General features: G+C 38.8%; 1 protein-coding gene across 4 annotated transcripts in view; it reads left to right on the top strand.

Annotated features, from left to right (window-relative positions):
• Nucleotides 1-17,828, top strand: part of erbin (erbb2 interacting protein) — a 93,987-nt gene extending 76,159 nt beyond the window's left edge. Inside the window, exons 14-26 of one of the 4 annotated variants that reach the window (XM_057320385.1) lie at nt 2,040-2,139; nt 3,762-3,913; nt 5,520-5,693; nt 5,883-6,044; nt 8,654-8,771; nt 9,038-9,221; nt 9,523-10,978; nt 11,447-11,545; nt 12,686-12,742; nt 14,269-14,442; nt 14,904-14,996; nt 15,277-15,351; nt 15,433-17,828. In XM_057320385.1, the coding sequence (XP_057176368.1) occupies nt 2,040-2,139; nt 3,762-3,913; nt 5,520-5,693; nt 5,883-6,044; nt 8,654-8,771; nt 9,038-9,221; nt 9,523-10,978; nt 11,447-11,545; nt 12,686-12,742; nt 14,269-14,442; nt 14,904-14,996; nt 15,277-15,351; nt 15,433-15,540 (2,952 nt within the window). In that variant the 3' untranslated portion in view covers nt 15,541-17,828. The remainder of the gene's footprint in view (nt 1-2,039; nt 2,140-3,761; nt 3,914-5,519; nt 5,694-5,882; nt 6,045-8,653; nt 8,772-9,037; nt 9,222-9,522; nt 10,979-11,446; nt 11,546-12,685; nt 12,743-14,268; nt 14,443-14,903; nt 14,997-15,276; nt 15,352-15,432) is intronic. The other 3 variants (XM_057320387.1, XM_057320388.1, XM_057320389.1) reach the window with 3 other exon arrangements.
• The last annotated feature ends 921 nt before the right edge of the window (nt 17,829-18,749 follow it).

The following is an 18,749-nucleotide window of genomic DNA, read 5'->3' as shown; positions in this document are numbered from 1 at the left end:
CTAATTTCAACAACTTGAAACATGAAAATGTACATTTCACTGCAACAAATGTTAATGAATTTGGCCTTAGAAGTTCTTCTAGAAGTTCAAATAGGGTCGTCGCCTTCAAGTTACAGCCTGTAGGCCTAAATAAATTTGCACGGATGCTTTTTTTGTTTGTTTTAAAACGCGCTGTAATTCCTTACCTTAGTTGGAATAAATAGGCCTACCTTATTTATTGATGCAAATCCAATGCAAAGCTAAACAAGACAGACACTGACCGTGAACGACAAAGAAAACAATATTTATATGCGTGCTGATCAGCAGAATATCTTCCTCTGATGACGATCACGTAATCAGGGAATCAAGCACTATGGCTCCGTCTTTGTTGCGGGCTATTTTTTAGGATCTTAACAGTCGGCATGAGGTATCAAGCCCGTTTACTTTATTTATTATCAACATTATAAACAATAAAGCCAGGTATTCTTGTCAGATCTGGGTTTTGTTACCGGGAGTTAGAGAAGAGCAGCGCGTTTCTATGCTGTCGGCTTGTTAACCGTCGGCTTGTTGAACAGACTTTCACCAGAGTAAAATAGTCCTATATGCTTGTTTTTCTTATCAAGAACATGCAAAACAAAATAAACAAGATAACCATATATCACAGACTGTCGATATACGTTGCGTTTTGTTCGTTTTGTTTTGTCTGTTTTCTTTTTGTATTATACCGTTCCGCGCAGGTTTAAATGGAGTTTTTATGTATTTTTCTATTTTTTCAACATAAAAAACGATATACAGGATATAATATTAATGTATTATGAATATTTAATGATAATTATAAGCTTGATGTGAAATTGTGACTAAATAAAAACGTTTGTAACTAAATAAAAACGTTACAAATTACGTCATTATTAACTTAATTTAAATAAACCAATATTCGAATATTCAGTTTTTTTTGGCTGGTCTATCCCTTTAACAATCCACTGCAAGCTTAAATTACATAAGTGTAAAACAGACAGCATTAGCATTTCATGCGGACTTTGAGATATTACTCAGTGCTGCATGCCAGAAGTGTGTTGATAGGACAGCTTGTGATCATATCCAGATATTCTTGTTATAACCAAACCAGCAAAGTAAGGCAGCTGAACATGAGAACCGCACTGCTATGAAATAATAAAACCGTTGCGGGTCTCGATATGGCATGAGACTTATGAGTACTCTGTGAATTAACTGGACTAAATACGCTGAGGAGTGCACACATGAAGCTCAGCTGGAACATCAGCGGCTCGATGTGTTCTTGAAGTTTAAAACCAGTTCCGCATAAAGAGAATTGATCTGCATGATCTTAACTTCCTATGTTATGATATTGACGTAATGGGCTTTAGACAGCAATATACAGCAACAAGAAATCGGACGTGGCTAGTTTTCATTTTGAGATGATTTGAAGCAACATACGCTGTTAAAAAAAAACGACGTCATTTAGTGAATTTTCTGGGGGTTTTTTTACAGATTTTCTACGTAAAATGTAAAAAAACCCCTGAATTTTACTGTTTTTTTTTACAGATTTTTAATGTATTTTTGAAATGCGGTAAAAACATAAGATTTTTACAGGGGAAAACCGTTATTTTACTGTTTATTTCGGGCGCCCCAGAAAATTTCTGTTTTTTTTACAAGATATAATTTTTTACAGTTTGTTTTTTAAATGCCGTCAAAAACTGTAAAATTACAGAAAAAGACAGCAAATTTACAAGAAAAACGGGCAAAGCAATTTATTATATATCCTTATTTTCTGTAATTTTACAGGAAAAATTTTTCACTCCAGCTGACAGAAAATGGCATTATTTTACAGTGTAGGCAGAACAGATTGTTGTTCGAGACCTTGTTTCAAACAATGGTTTTGGCCGTTTTTGCAGCCAACCAGTTAGGGCATCTTAATGGGATGCCCACTACAAGCATCAATAAAGCCGTTCTGTGACCACCTGTGATAAAAGCATTGTATGTGAGAATCAACACTTTTTAAACTGTTCACTGATCACAAATTCTTGTATGTTGTGTTGTTGCAGTCAAAGCCGCTGATTCCTCTACAGAAAGAAGAGGATTTAGAGACACACAAGACTGTTCTCACTAACTACATGTTTCCTCAACAGAGCAGAAATGAAGAATGTGAGTATTCATCTATAACCTCTATCCACCTCAACAGGTTCTCTTGTGCAAATGTCTGTCATGCATATTTAAAGTCTCGTAATTGACTTATTTTTATTAATAATTTAATTATGTACAAATGATTGTAGTAAAATGCCTTCATGTTATATTTTTATGGGGGTCAACAGGACAAAGCTTCAAAAAGTTTCTACATCCATCATTCGTTCAAATGACTGCAGTGGGTTAATAATTGTCTCCCATGCGAAATAATATATTTGCTAAATTATTTAGCGATTGATGCTTTATATTTATGGCAACAAACGACGTGATAAGTTCAACACAATAAAATATTCCAGTTCTGTTCTGGTCTTACATCATGACCCACAAACAGTTTTCGTCCAATCAGATTCAAGGACTAGAAATAATTAGTAGTGATTTATTTTGGTGTCATCAACGACAAATCCTCACATGGACCCGTTTAGGCATTTTCAGCATAAAGAATCTTGTTTTTCAGTCCAAATATATCTAAAATTTTTAAAATCAAGACACATTTTTCTTGAGAAGCAAAATGTCCTTGACGATATTAAAACTTGCTTTCTGAAATAAGGTTTTAAAATAAAATCAGCTTGAAACAAGAAAAAATATCTGCCATTGGGGAAAGATGATAATAAACTTGAATAAAATTAATTGAATTAAGTGTATTTTTCTTATACTGTTGCCAGTTATATTTTTTCTTGTTCGCCTTTCAAGTAAATGTGTATTGACTTAACAATGTTTAAGCTATTTGTGGTGAAAAACGAGACAAAAATTCTACAAAATTCTCTTGTACATGAAAGATATCGGCTTTTCCACTTTAAAATCAAGTCTGTAACATCAAGCTTCTCTTGCTATCTGCCATCTGGATTATTCATGTCACTGGTTGTTGTTTTCGTTCTGAGACAGCAGTGTTGCCGGGAGTTGAACTGTGCAAAAAACAAATGGGCGGCTCAATGGAATCCAGAGGGGGAAAGATTAATAAGTCTTAACCTGTTTCCTAGCAACTCTACATTAAACTCTTCACGATGTGAACTCATTGGCTCTTAAGCTCTCTGGAGTCTGCTTCAGTATGTTAGTGTGATGGAGCTTGGGAAACGCAGCAGTTTGTGCGTCTACGAGACAAGATGATCTCATAAGCCCAAACGAATGCTTATACGGGCGGCCCACAGAGATGAAAACTTTTATCCATGCAGTTTTTCTGGAATGGGCCTAAAGTGGATGTTTATTTGGAACAGACATTATCAGGATCTTTAAAACTTACATCTTAGAAAAGTATTGAATAGTATACGTTTATTAGAACCAAAGTCAAATTGAGGAAATAGAATGTCACCGAGACCCTAGTGTGGACTGGGCCAGTACACAACTATATATCAACCATTTAACAACCATTCAGAACACCCTGACTGCTGCATAGCAAAGCCCACAAAAACACGCCCCGGCAACCAACCACAGCATCATGGCAGTGAGATTTGCACAGGGAAGCACCACACGCGTTTTCTTCCCCAAATCTTTTTTGCAGGATCCCCTTCATGTGTCGCCTGTTATCCACAGATGGTGGTGTGTTATATTGATTATTTGTTAATGGTTTCTTGGCTTCTCTCTCACAGATGTGCCCAACTCTGACAGCGAGAGCTTTAACCCGTCCCTGTGGGAGGAGCAACGCAAGCAGCGGGCACAAGTGGCGTTTGAATGTGACGAGGACAAAGACGAGAGGGAGACGCCCACGCGGGTCAGTTCCCACTGTCCGCTTCTGCCCAGGGTGCCTTTTCCATTTCTATTTCCTGTTGTGCTTACCTGTCTATCGCGTGCTCTATCTCTTGCTCTATGTCGCTCGCTCTTTCTGCAATGTTACAATCACCCACACACACATATACTGAATAAATATATGTAGTTTGGTTTAATATATTCGTTGTGCATGCAAATGTTTGGAGAGGTTAGAGTTGATTGTGGGCGGAGCCAAGCAGCATCAGAATGTCTAGTCATGTGGCCCTCTCGCATCTGATAGGGTCAACTTTGAAACCCAGTCCCACAAAACGCCTTGTCATGTAAATGAGCAGCCAAAACAAAGTTTTTTCATTTTTAGTTGAAAAAGTTGTCGTATAAACGCTTCTAACTCTTTCCTCGCCATTTATGACATAGCGCTTTGCTGCCATTGGTGAGTTTTTCGTCTGGCTTTCCATGTTTTCCATGTTATGATGTAATGGGCGCTCTTACAAATGAGCAGCTTTTTCACTTCTGACAAAAATGTTTTCATCTTTTTTGTTCACAATGTGAATTTTGTCAGTGTTTTGATTCAAGCATACTATTTCATAGATATCCCAAAGGCTAACATTCGTTCTAAACGCAAAAAACCTCAAACTTGATTTCATAGGGACTGTAATTGGGACAGAATTTATTTACACAAAATACTCCCTCATGTGCTACGTATAGCAGTGCAATTCATACACAAACAATTCATTGTCTCCAAAGTTTACCTTTAACCCGTCTTCGCATCAGACAACACACCCATGTTTACTGACTGTCTAATGCATATTGCACATAAATGACAAGCGTTGTCTGAAATCCCCAGCTCTTGATTGGATGCACCGGTGGAAACAAAGTCGCATTTTAATGTTCATGTTGAAGCAGAACACAGTTTTTAGTATGAACGATACGAAATATCCATGAGCGCAACTTTACATTACTGCTTTAGCGCTGGAAACTCTACAAGTTTCACTGAAGTCAGCAAGACGGGGCATGTCATTTCTTCCGGATCACATGAAACAATGAAGGTGCGAGTTCCCTCAGGTGGGAACGGCGGTTCAGATTTGCATGAGTCATATGTGCTTCAGGAAGTTCGATTTTTTTTTTTCTTCCATCAACAGCAGTATGATGTATGAAGTTTCACACTCACCTAGTTTGTCAGCATGTCATAGCTTGAGCTTCAGCGTATTTCAGTGGAAATCTCATTAAAGCTGCAGCTCTGCCGTGACTCCTGTCGGAAAGTGACACGGAAGCCCTCGCTGTCTCGAGAGCCCTCGAGCGTTCAACGTTCGCCTCGTTCTTTTTCTCTCTCTGATATTACATACTCTGTATCTCGTTCCCTCCCACTCGCTCGCTGTCTTGCACCCCTGATGACTCAATATGGCTGTCTGGCTAGTATGTAGTGCCAGGAACGCATGCAGAGTCCCAAGCTGTCTCTGTCTGATGGAGCGACACTATCGCCTCTCAGAGTGCCGGTGTCGCCCTCGATGGGCTTAAAAAAAACAGAACAATAGTCTTTGTGGGTGTCCGAGAAAGCTTGTGACAACTTTTTTTGAGTTTTCATTTTTGTGTGACCAATCCCTTTAACGTGCATTGTTACTGAATGAACTGTGTGTTTACAGGAGGGCAATCTGAAACGCTACCCCACGCCGTATCCCGATGAGCTGAAGAACATGGTGAAAACAGCTCAGTCTGTGGCTCACAGACTGAAAGAGGACGAGTCCGGTGACGAGGCAGGAAGAGAGAGCAGAGTCAGCGAGAGGAATCATATTGGAGTGCAGGATGTTGGAGTGAAGGTTGGTTTATGAACATTACCAGGAGCATTTCCTAACGCCGGATCACGTGCAAGAGTCGATTTGTTTATCTTTTGGGTATCTATCACTGCTGATAATTTGATCAATGGATTGTTGGTTGTGTAAAAAAGAATATATAATGGGATACTAGGCACACTTGTTGGGCTAACAGAATGTTTTGTTTTACATCAGGTGATTGAAGGTCCGTGCACCAATGGGATGGAGCCCAAAGCAAATGTGAACTTTCACCAAAACCATGAACCACGAGACACAATGGACTACACTGTTGAGAGGATTCCTCTCAAGACCTCAGACAACATGACAACTATGGTTAACCATGATGACACCCTCGAGGTAAGAGATCAAATGGGTTAAGTGTTATTAGCATTATTAGCATTTTTATGCTAATTAATAATATATATGATGTATGGAAAAAACACCACTTTTTAAATGATCAAATATTGTGTTGTCAAAGTTTACGAGCACTTTTTAAATGTATTGGTTGGATATTGCAAAACCCAGTGACAAACATAAACGCTGATAATACTAATGATTTATGGCAAAAAATTAAAATGACAAAATATGTAGATACAAGGTTTCAGAAGGACAATAGCTATAATATATACTATTATCTATATGTTATACATAATATAATAAAATAAATAAAAAATACATTCTATTAGGGCTGTGCACGATTAACCAAAATATATATCACGTGATTTATGCACAGCTTGTGAGTGAAGTACGGTAAAATGCTGCTGCACCTGAAAGCTAGAAGGCGCTCTCGTGCAGAAACTCCAAATACGCACTGCAGAAGAAGACTATAACATGTAGTTCTAGGAAATGCCTAAGGACATGTTTTTTATCACTGTTCCTCAAGCCTCATCAGGTATTATTATGATAATGAAGTATATTTATAATGATCATGTTTGACGGATGTTGCTTTTTCAAATGCACATTATAAGCGACTCAAACTCGCACTGCTTTTAGATCGAGCAGCATTTCCTACTGATCCCAGAGACAAGCTACGCATAAAAAAATGATCGATGCCTTGCATAATCGAGCCAGCTTGATTTCAGCATAATTTATTGGTAATCGCGATTAATTGTGCACAGCCCTACATTCTATTTACTTTAAAGGTCCATTGTATTAAAGTTAGCAGCATCTAGAGGTTGCGAACTGCAACATATGGCTCACTCCACCCCCCCTCCCTTTCGAAGCACTACGGTGGCTGACACAGGAATAAGATGTTGTCACGTTTAACTTCTTTGCTAAAGGAGATAACGTATTTATGAAATGTGCTCTGTCGAGCAGTTTGTATGTTTAGGGCTACTGTAGAAAAAACATGGCGAATTCCATGTAAGGGGACCGTTGTGTATGTAGATAGAAAGAGCTCATTCTAAGGTAATAAAAACATAACGCTTCATTATGTAAGGTCTTTATACACCTCTGAAGACATAGTTATGTATTAGGGCTGAAACGATTCCTCGAGTAACTCGAGTTATTCGAATACAAAAAATCATCGAGGCAATTTGTGTTGCCTCGAAGCCTCGTTTAATCGATTTAACTACAGTACACACGGAGCGCTGCGTTTCCCCACGGACCCTTATTACTGACGCACAGCCCGCTAAACTCTATTAATGTTTCAGGGCTCTCAAGTCTCACGCATTCACCGCGAGACACACGCATTTTAGTCTGTTCACACGCATGTCTCATGCTGATAAATAAGTGATCGCTTATTATGTATATTATATTGCATTTCCATCCCTCAATAGATCCTCCAAAAATGACACATTAGACCTCTAAGGTATAGTTTACCCAAAATGAAAATTTCGTTATTTACTCGCCTTGATATTTTAGACCTGTTTGACTTTCTTTCTTGAAACACAAAGTAATTATTTTTTGTATTTGTATTTTTTCAAATATTGAAAGTATTGAAATAACAAAAGGTGCTTTTAAACATGTTTTAAGCAACCAGGAGTCTTGTACCTTTTTTGTTACATGGAAGACAGTATCAGTCAATCATCATTAAAGGAATAGTTCACTAAAAATGAAAATTCTGTCATCATTTACTCACCCTCGAGTTGTTTCAAACCTGTATAAAATTTTTCATAAATTTTGTTCTGATGAACACAGAGAAAGATATGTGGAAGAATGCTTATAACCAGACAGATTTTGCCCCCCATTGACTACTATGGTAGGAAAAAATACAGTGGTAGTCAAAAGTGCCCTAGAACTGTTTGCTGTCCTACATTCTTCAAAATATCTTCTTTTGTGTTCAACAGAACAAAAAAAAATTATAAAGTGATTTGAGTCGATGGGGGGCAAGATCTGTTTGGTTATAAGCATTCTTCCAAATATCTTTCTCTGTGTTCATCAGAACAAAATTTATGAAAACATTTATACAGGTTTGGAACCACTCAAGGGTGAGTAAATGATGACAGAATTTTCATTTTTGGGTGAAGTATACCTTTAAGTCTCAGCCTAAAATGATCTAAGGGACGGTAAATAATGAATTTGGTTAAACTGTACTTAACATAAGATTACCCTGCTTGACAATGCTTGACATTGTAGTTTTATTTTAAACATTTTCTACATTACTTAGTTAACATGGGCACATGTAAGAGAGAATAAATACAAAACATGATGGTAAAACGGGACACAGCATGCTTTGGGATCTGCCTTTTTTAGGGTCAGGGCTTTGAAATTGGATACAATAAATTAAATTAGCTGCTGTCACATATTGTTCACTTACTGCGAGTAGATGTGAAGGTCCTGTCAGAAAAGATTTCTTCATATTGTTCTGTGGGTGATTTAATGATGTCCAGACATGCTGTTTCATTCGAGTATATCATTGGGTACGAATGAATATGAAAATGAGTTCAGCTTATCACTCCAGAAGTATGCGAATGATGTTATGAATTGAATTTGGGTGTCTCATAGTGATGTTTTTGTGTGGTCAGGACTCAGAGGAGCTGTCGTCTGAGGAGGAGGAAATGAAGATTGCCGAGATGAGACCTCCACTCATCGAGATCTCCATTAACCAGCCTAAAGTAGTGGCCCTGAGCAAGGACAAAAAGGGTAAGATCTACTCTTTCACTTCCCCTGATTAATATTACAATTAAATGGAGCGATTTTTTTTTTGCTGTGAAATTCCCGCTTCACATGTGCTTAACCCTTGCACACAATAGGTGTCTGTTGGGTCAAATATTGCTTTTTGCATTTCATCTTTCAAGTAAAAATCAAGGTCTTTTCTCGTAGATCAAAGCGAATTCTCATTCCTTGTGATATGATCTTTTAAGAGATTCTACCAATATTAATGATGTTTTTCTTGTCTGGCGGTGAAGATGATGGAAAGGATGCAGACTCTTTGCTGGACGAGACGGTTGCCAACAGCAACCAGAACAACAGCAACTGTTCATCGCCCTCACGCATGTCTGATTCCGTGTCATTAACCACAGACAGCAGTCAGGACAACTCCCTCTGCACCCCAGAGAGGGAGTCCAAGATGCCCCTCGTCCCCAAGAAAGGGTACAAAAACATATTTCTTTAGCTACGAATATGATCTGAAGCAATGTTTGTGTATGAGTTTCATAGACGCAATAAAATTTGTGTCAGAGCTGCTGTCAAAATAGTCTTTGAACTAAATATCAATAAAGTATGGAAAATAGCTCAGTTTACAGGCATTAAGATTTTACCCAATATTTGTGTGTGATGTGCATTGTAATTGTAATCATTTGTAATCATTTGTAATCAAAATCATCAAATAATTTGTCGCGCTTGTTTTGTACTAGATTCTTGCATTGACTTGCTTTATTTTCATCAATCTCAGGCAAGAGGATGAAAACCTGAACCAGTTGAAGCAAACGACTCCTCTACTTCAGAATGGTAATGATTCAGAAATGTCCCTGCAGACCATCCTGAAAAACCAGCAGAGCTACGAAAGCAAATCAGACAAGATGGCCGACTACAACCTCACCATGGAGGAGAGACTTGCCCTCATTGAGAAGGGTATTAACAACGGCATGAGGGACCAGTACAGCAAGTGGGATCAGATCAACATGAACGTGGCCAAATTACCACCTGACAACATGGTGTCGTACGAGGACCTGGAGAGGACCAAAGTTTCATCCCCTAAAGAGTCAAGCAACAACAACGCCACGGTATCACTGGAGAACCTTGAGAACGGGAATAGGCTTCCAAAAACCCAGTCTGGAGAAAATTTTTATGGACGAACGGATCAAGTTCCCTTGAGGTATGAGACTACTAGGACCGTCTCGACGGGCGTGACTGCGTTGAGCGATATGAGTCTTTCTCGTAGCACAGAGGAGCTGTCACCAGAGAAGAAATGTCCACCAGCCCCCGTTGTGAAATCTCAAAGCATCGCCAACATGGACGCTGGCGGAATGAAGCTGTACTCCATCGAGGGTGAAAGCCCCCCGTACGAGGTGGCGTGTGCAGCCAGAACATCTTTGTCTGGTGCTCAAGGCCAGAGCATCGTTCGTTCAAAATCTGCCTCTTTGCTCAACGACCAGCAATTGCAGATCTACCCTGGTTCTTCAGCGTCCTCCTCTGACCTCCTGTCCAGCTCTAAACCTCCAGCTAGCACCGCCCGTTACCCTGCCGGCCCCCCGCCGCAGTACAATGTCCAGTACGCCTGTAGCGCCGCGCCCAAAGACAATCTATGGAGCCAACGCACCCCCGTTACTCCCGAGCAACCCTACCTGCCGCCGCAGCACTCCCTGGCCAACACCAACTACTCCAACCGTAACAACGCCCCTCCCTATCCCCAGCCCCAACAATGGGGCCCACCTAAGACCCCAGACATTTGGGCAAAAGAAAGGATGCTGCCATCTAGTGGCCAGCGTGGCACCTTGCAGAGACAAGGTAGCGGTTCGTCTGGCGCCCCCATATGCATGCCGGATTTGCGGCGCATGCCAGGAATGGAGGGCGAATACATGACCTACAGGGACATTCACGCGGCCGGCCGTGGACCCCTTCAGATGAGCCAGGCTCTTCACAGACCCCTGTCAGCTCGCACATACAGCATGGACGGACCCAACGCTCCCCGGCCTCAAAGCGCCAGGCCTCCACCGCACGAGCTTCCGGAGAGGACCATGTCCGTCAGCGACTTTAACTACCAGCACGGCAGCCCCAGCAAGAGGCCCAGTATGAGGGTGAAGTCCGAGCACTCACTGCTGGACGGTCCGGTTGGGGGAGGCGGCAGGGTTCCTGCAGATTGGAGAGATCAGGTCATGAGGCACATTGAAGCCAAGAAAATGGAGAAGGTAGGATTGTTTTTAGCATTTGACCATTGGTGCTAGAACACTCTACAAGGTTTCAGGAAAGGTACACTGTAAAAAAAAACTGTGCTCCCCCAGTTTGAAAAACTCTGGCTTAAACTCAAGACTAAATGAAAATTTTAAATGATGCTTAAGCAGTTAACTGAAATTAGTTTTTCTAATATGCACACCTATATTTTATTTGATTTACCTTAACAGAAATGTTTTTGTACTTTTATTTTTATTTAGTCAACTATAATAACCCTTCAAACCTTTAGTCACCATTAACTACACACGTGTTTTCTCATATCTCTCCTTACACTGTTGTTCTGCATGTTTGTGTTTGGATATTAACACATGAGCTAGCCTGCACTAACCCTTGCATGTTTTCACCTGTATTCGACTGTAATGCATGCTCACAGATGTTGTCATTGAATGCATGTGTCTGTGTGTGCATGTCTCATCTGTGTTCAGAGAGGTCTGTCTCGGTCTTTGGCCACTCTCAATGGCAGTCAGATATCTCTGGCCTTTAGCGTTGTAGACGGACGGCAGTATGGAGCTCATGGGCTCAGCGTGAGTACAGCTCCACTGAACCTCACCTTTTACTTCCAGAGGCTTAGTGGAGTCTCTCTCAGTTCTCAAAGGCTTGTTCTCTGTGTTTGCTGTTTACCATGTGTGTTTCAAGTAAAAGTGACTCTATTGTCAAAACAATACGAAAAACACACCTTGATGTCAAATTATCAATGCTAATGAATAAAAAAATCAAATGATATTATATTAGATATCAAATAATAATAAATATAAAAAATATATGCCATTAAAATTGTACATTTTTAATGAGCTAGTGAACAAATTATTTAGAGTAAAATATATATATAGAAATAAATAAATATTTAATAAATAAAATTGAAATGAAAAGTAATATAGATATTTGCTCAATTAAAACAAACCTGTCTCAAGGTTATTGTTGGAATTTGAATCAATTCAAATGTGCTTTGCCTTTTTCAAGTAGGCAACCAATGTTCCCTAAATAGCAAGCATGGTGAAGAACATACCTTTTGGATCTTAAGTCTCAGTCAAAATGCATATTTAAATTTTAGCGATTGTTCACCCAAAAATGAAAGTTTTATTTTCCTCACCCATTCAAAACATGTATGACTTTTCTGCAGAACACAAAATACATTTTTTAAGAAAGTTGGCAAATAGACAACACCGACCCCATTGACTTTCATTGTATGAACACACAACCACACTATTTTTCTGTGTTCAACAGAAGAAGGAGTCATAAACAGATAAAAAAAAAACATGAGGGTGAATAAATGATTTTTTGGGTGAACTACCCCTTTTAATGCATTAGAAGTTGCTTTAGATAAAAATAGGTAGTTGACAAATAAACTGCACGTTTCCTATGGTGTGACAGCCGAAATGTTGGAAATAAACTAACAATGATTATGTAAATCTTTAATGACTTCAAGATAAAACTCTCTTATGCTATTTTATATTATAAATATCAGTCATATAATATTTAACTTTATGGTCGTTTTTTTCTAATAAAAATGTTCCTAAATTTTTGCTGTCACACCATAGGACACATGCGACCGTGGGACACATACGGTTTATTTGTCAACCACCCAAGTGATCAAATGCATAAATGTAACGTAAGACCCCAGAGCTAACGATTGTCGAATCATATGTTGTGTTGTTTACCTGCAGGATGATGTTTTTAGTCCCCATGGACAACAGGGCTATCATATCGACACGCTCAGAAAAGTAAGTGCAATAATATTTTCAGCTAGTAAATAAAAATTGCGTATTAATGAAAGAAAAAGCTAAAGAATTGACGTTAGCGTGGTTTTAAATGAGAAACAGTAAATATACTGTTTACACCTTGGAATATTCGGAAAAGTATTTGGTTGTCATGACATGAATAGTTACGCAATGTGATGAACTACACCTGTGTTTACTCCGCTGGGACACTTTTGTGATTTGGAAAAGATCATAAAGAGTTTGTTTGCAAATGCCACTTGGTTTGCTATTTTTTATAATATTGCAAAGAAGTCGATATATTATGAAGCATGAATAGTTCACCCCCCAAAAATGAGCAATTGTTTACACAATTGAGGACAGAATCTTAACTTGTAATGCAGCTGAATGCCTGAATGTTATTGTTTTAGGCATTGGTCAAGCTTTCTAACAGAGGGTTTTCAAACTGGGGTCGGGGACCCCCAGGGGGCCTTCAGAAGGTTGCAAAGGGTCCCCAGAAAATTTCAGGGAGAACAGATAAGGCAAAAATTGTAAAAGTCCACTAAACATTATTATTGTTTCAGTTCTAAGTGTTATCAGCTTTGCTATACGCATTGTTATCCAGGATAGTTTATGGTTGTATTAGAAGTTTTTCTCGCTTTAGTACCTTTTCATACATTTTATGTGAACATTGCTACAGGACAAATACATTTAAATTTGAAATGTCTCTTCAGGGTTATGTACATCCAACAAGTGTAGCCAGCTATTTAGGTTCGGAAACGATATGTTGTCTTTATAATATTACATTTACTAGTTATGTAGCAAAGTCATATTTTTATCTATTGCGAATATTTAATTGTTGACTTCATGGGGTTTTTTATTCAGTTTATAGTTAGCTTTGAAGTTACCATCACCAAAACATGTCTTCTCTCATTTGGCTCTTGGACTTTGTGTCCGAACAAAAGAAGATAAAGACTTTTTTTAGTGCAAGCATTTTCCCTTGACATTTAACCTATTAAAGTCGTCTAAAGACAACCAAGTATCTTATTACTTTGCCAGGATGCTTCGTTGGTCAACAGGATTTTCTGTTTTTTGTCTAAAATCGTTTCCTGGGAATTTTGTGCCCCCTGGTGTCCGAAAAATGCATTACGCATGATGGCAGTTTAACAAATCTTCCATTGGCTTTTATTAAAAAGGCCAGTATTTCTTTATCTACCTCAATTTCAGCAGCAGATAGAAAAGCTTCCACTGTTGTTTAGATTGAATATAGCTGACTGAATTTTTACAGTTTTTCGTTTGCATTTAAAGAAACATGACTCTAACATGAAAGACATCCCAGATCTCTCCACACAGAGTTCATGAATCTACAGCTATCTTTAAACGGACTGTGTCTGACTCGGCAGGTTTTATGTAAGGATCACTTTAGCCTTGAGGAAATGACATCTGATCATTTTATTGAACTCTAAATTGGTCATTTGTTGCAGTTATGACACTTGTTATGTTATTGATCGGTCCATATGTCGCTCCTGATGGTTTTGCTGCTTCTTTATCAGGTGCCTTTGATGAATGGACAAATGTGTCCTCCGGTGAGATCTCCCATGACCTGCGGTCAGTCACCAATGGCTCGTCACCCCTCCAGAGAGCAGCTCATAGACTATCTGATGCTTAAAGTATCCCAGCAGCCCCCGGGCCCTTCACGGGTGTCCCATGACACGCTGCAGCAAGAGGTAGGCACCAACATTTAATAGCTTGCCTTTGACATTTCTTATACACAAATATGTGATCTTTGTTTAAAAAAGAAGCCAATTCAGTTCAGTTTTATTTATATGGCGCTTTTCATAATTTGTGTCGTTGCAAAGCAGCTTTACATAGATTGTAATTAAAAGGAACTAATAACAGTAGTAATAATAGATAAGCAAAAGAAAGACATTTTATATAAATAAAATACATTAATACCTACCCAACCACTTCATTTTATTGTTATGGAATAAAAAGGAAAATCAAGATCTTGATTGAGAAATAAACATCCAATATTAATAAATACTTGCAGAAATGTGTCGTGGTTCTCTTGGTCTAGGGCATATCCCCCGTCATTTTCCTAGAAGTAGAAATGGATTCTTATGAGTTTATGTGATGACTCTTCAGTGTCGTGAGTAGTGTGTTGAAGGGGTCTGTTATGTGTTTTCAGCTCCACGTGACGATAGAGAAGAATCCCGAGTTGGGTTTCAGCATATCAGGTGGAGTCGGTGGCCGTGGAAATCCCTTCCGCCCAGACGACATTGTATGCACTTCTTCTTTTCTATTTTAAACCAACGACTTCAGCATTTTTGAAACCGTGTTTGTGTGACCACTTTTGGGGAAGTTACCAAAAAAGTCATATTACTAATTGAGGTTTGCTCAAAACAATCATCCCAGTCAAATTTCCCTCATGTCACGCACAAGAGCGAGTGCGGTCTGCGTAGCTAGTTTCACAATAAAATACGATGCTACACGATACCTTATTACATGAAAGAAAATGTATAACATGACGTCTTTACTGAACTGCCCTTTTGTTTCCTCAGGGTATATTTGTGACGAGGGTTCAGTCAGATGGACCTGCTTCAAAGCTCCTTCAACCTGGAGATAAAATCCTCCAGGTAATTTCTTCATCTTTTTCCGTATTAATCACTTTGGTTGCCTGAATGAGGGAATAACTTCACCGCGTGTCTTCACCGCAGGCAAACGGGTACAGCTTCATTAACGTCGACCACGGAAACGCAGTGTCCCTACTGAAGACCTTCCCCAGCACCGTCGACCTGATCATCGTTCGAGAGATGGCAGCGTAGATGAAACTGAATGTTCACCGTCTTATTTGTGTACCCAGAGGAGTGCTTTATATTCAGTCTGATGGAAACTGGCGGCTGTGGACCATGGGTTAAAGGGGCAGAACCACTGCATCAAGTGGGAGACGGACAAACGCCTGGAAGGATGCATCTTAAAGATTTACGCCTTCACTGTGTGTTAGCCTGTTGGTGTAGTCCAACCAATATAAAAACCTGTGCTTTTTGTAAAGATCGTTTTTACTTTTACGTTTTTATTTTATTTTGAAGAAAACAACCTGCGTAGAGCTCTAGTGGGATGTTAGGTGTAGCTGAGGGCTCTCGATCACATCTCACTCAGTTTTTTTATTTTTCGTTTTAAAGATTTTTAAACCACTTTCATGATCTGTGTGAGATTCTGAGCTAGAAGACAATGACGTAGCACTTCACGTTCCACTTGCTGTGGAAATGAATGTAGAATTCGATTGGTGACATTTGTTTTTGTTGGTAGGATAACGTTACTCATCTGAATGACAAGCTAAAAAGTGCTAAATGTCATCAGCTGTTATCGTCTCGACTTATATCCATAGCTTTTTCTCCAGCGAGTCTTCTGTCCCCGCTAACTTTTGCCCAGATGCAATCTTTTAAGGATGTGCTGAAATGATCTCTGTACGTGAATCGTGGGAACGCGGTGAAGAACTTCAATAAGGATTGTGAAAGAGAAGAGACGTCAACAAAAAAAGACATTGGACGTGGAAACTGAAAGTGGTGCGAGCTATCTGAACCAAAGCATGTTGGGACACTGTGGCACAGAACTGCTGGCGTAAGGGGAAAGGGACTTCTTCCTAAAATTCTAGCAGCTTGGCTTGGACTTCAAGAAGGCCGACCACCCTATTCCAATGCCTACCAAACCTATGTTCACACTCTGAAAGTTGTACGTTTTTGGACTTGGTTGTATGGAAACGGTTTTTATTCTTTGAAGAATGTCGATGTTTTATCCTCTCGCAAAAACACCCTCACATTTGTGTAGATTTGCAGGCGTTTGCTTTAAGGGTGTCCACGGTGGGCCGAGGAAACGTCATGTCAAGTGCCATAGACCCTGAACTGTCCGAACCAGAGCAATACTCACCGATCCACACCGCATATTCAGTGGCCTTATCGGGCTGACATATGACACAGTGGGCGAACGAGCAATAGAAAGTCATTTAATTCCATTCGCTGGATGCAGTCGGTTGCGTTTTTTATAAGAGCGAAAATCCCATTTAGTATTTCTGAATTGATACAGCATTTTATATTGCACAAATCTTTTAGAGGTGAAAACGTAGGAAATGACATTTCAGATTTTTGTGAAAAAAAAATTATTTGTGAAGTCTGAATAGTGTGCGAATGGACGTGTCCTTCTCCGTGAGCGATTGCACTGCTGTTTCTGAAAAATCCTACGAAGATGATCATCACCAGTGTATATGAAAACAATTGATTGGATGAAGCGGCGCAGCTTTGTAAAATGATCACTGTCATGTTTTTATTTGATGAAGTAGTTTTTGCTATGTGTACACACGTTGGGGAGAATGACTAACTTGTACTTTGCTTATTTTTTATTTGCATGAAATCCCTCCTTTGATTGTTCGACACTGATTCTTCGCTAGACTGGAGCGCTAAATGAATTCAGATTAACATATACTGACAATGTGACAAACCCACAATTTTTATGGATGTGAAGAGCACCGTCACCACTTCTATAAGACCAAGATTTTTTTAATTTTTTTTAATAAATATCGACACCGAGCCCCTAGTATGTTATTAGGCATTTTTGTTGCTTTGCAGTTGCAAGTGCATTTGCCACATTGCGCGTTGAAAAAAAAACTATGCCCCTAAATTTTACTGTGAAATGATTGTGATGTCACAAAACAGTTATTTTTGTGGATGCCTTTTTTTAATGAAACAGTCTAGTGTAGTTGGGACTGTCATGCATTTTGTTTTGTCTGCACAGACTCATTTCAAAAAGGTTGTTTTTTATTGTCCCATCTTTTATTTATTTAGTACACTTTGACTTTGAGATTACTAATCGAAATGTAAATACTTTTTTAAAAGGTTTATGATTTATTCATGGCATTAGTGATTGTTTTTCAAACCAGCAATAATTTGCATCACAGACGCAGCCCTTTTAATGTATAGTTATGTGAATGGTTTCTCTGGAAGCAGCTACTCTTAAAATGATTGGTATGCATTTATTCAACATTCCAAATTTTGTAAATAATTTTACTTTCCATGGTGTCCTGTGGAGAGAATAAATCAACTAATGCTCTTTCAAAAAAGCTATGTGTTTATCTGTTTCAACATGACAATTTTAAAGTCCCAGTGAAATTAAAAATGACAATGACTATTTTTTTACATGAAATATTGCAGCGTTTTTGTAAATATTTTATCAATGAGGGTCATCCTCTTTTAAAAAATCGTGTGCCCTCATAATCTTTAGATAAAATCTGAAATTGCACTTCCGTCCTGTGACTATCCATCTTGGATGACGTTTGTTAGACTGCTTGGGCGGAGCATCCTTTAACTCCTCCCCTTCAACTGTCAGTCTGCTGCCAGTTCCATTTCAAAATGCAACGGCTGTTTTTATACATCCAATCAAATCACAGAGGAAGATAAAAGCCACGCCTACTATTTTTCTTATTCAAAATTCTATTTCACTCGGAAATGCGTCAAAATACGTAAGTCAAAACGATCGCAACTTCCGGTTCACAGGGACTTTAACAGAAGAGAAACTCTGTTTTTTGGTTTTCCAAGAATAACTCTAGAAGCTGGACTTCTTGAAAATGCTGCCCATCGCCTTATGCGAGTTTTGTCAAATTTGTTTCTGATATTTTATTATGGTTAATGCACAATTCCAATAACAAACACTTGTTCTTAACCTACAGTACATAACAGTCAATAATCTGAGTCATTGATCAATGTTGATTATTACAAAGTGTGGCTTATGTAAAGTAGGTTTTCATTTCTTTGATCATTTTTTTAGGCAAGTCCTTTATTTTCCCTTAAAATGATTATACTGATTAGATTAGAATGAATAATTCAAATGGAAGTCACACCAAAAGTATATGGTCACACCAGGTTATAGTAATTACAGCATCTCTTTATATAAAATACATTTGGTATATAAAACATATTAGTGTTTGGTTAGTAATAGGTTGAGTTCTTGTTTTGAATACGCTTGGGACCATAAAGCGGTAGTG

The sequence above is a fragment of the Triplophysa rosa genome, linkage group LG22 (genome assembly GCF_024868665.1).
Source record: "Triplophysa rosa linkage group LG22, Trosa_1v2, whole genome shotgun sequence".
NCBI classification, from domain to species: Eukaryota; Metazoa; Chordata; class Actinopteri; order Cypriniformes; family Nemacheilidae; genus Triplophysa; species Triplophysa rosa.
Note: the sequence above shows the minus strand (reverse complement) of the source record. Positions and strands in the feature narration are given on the sequence as shown.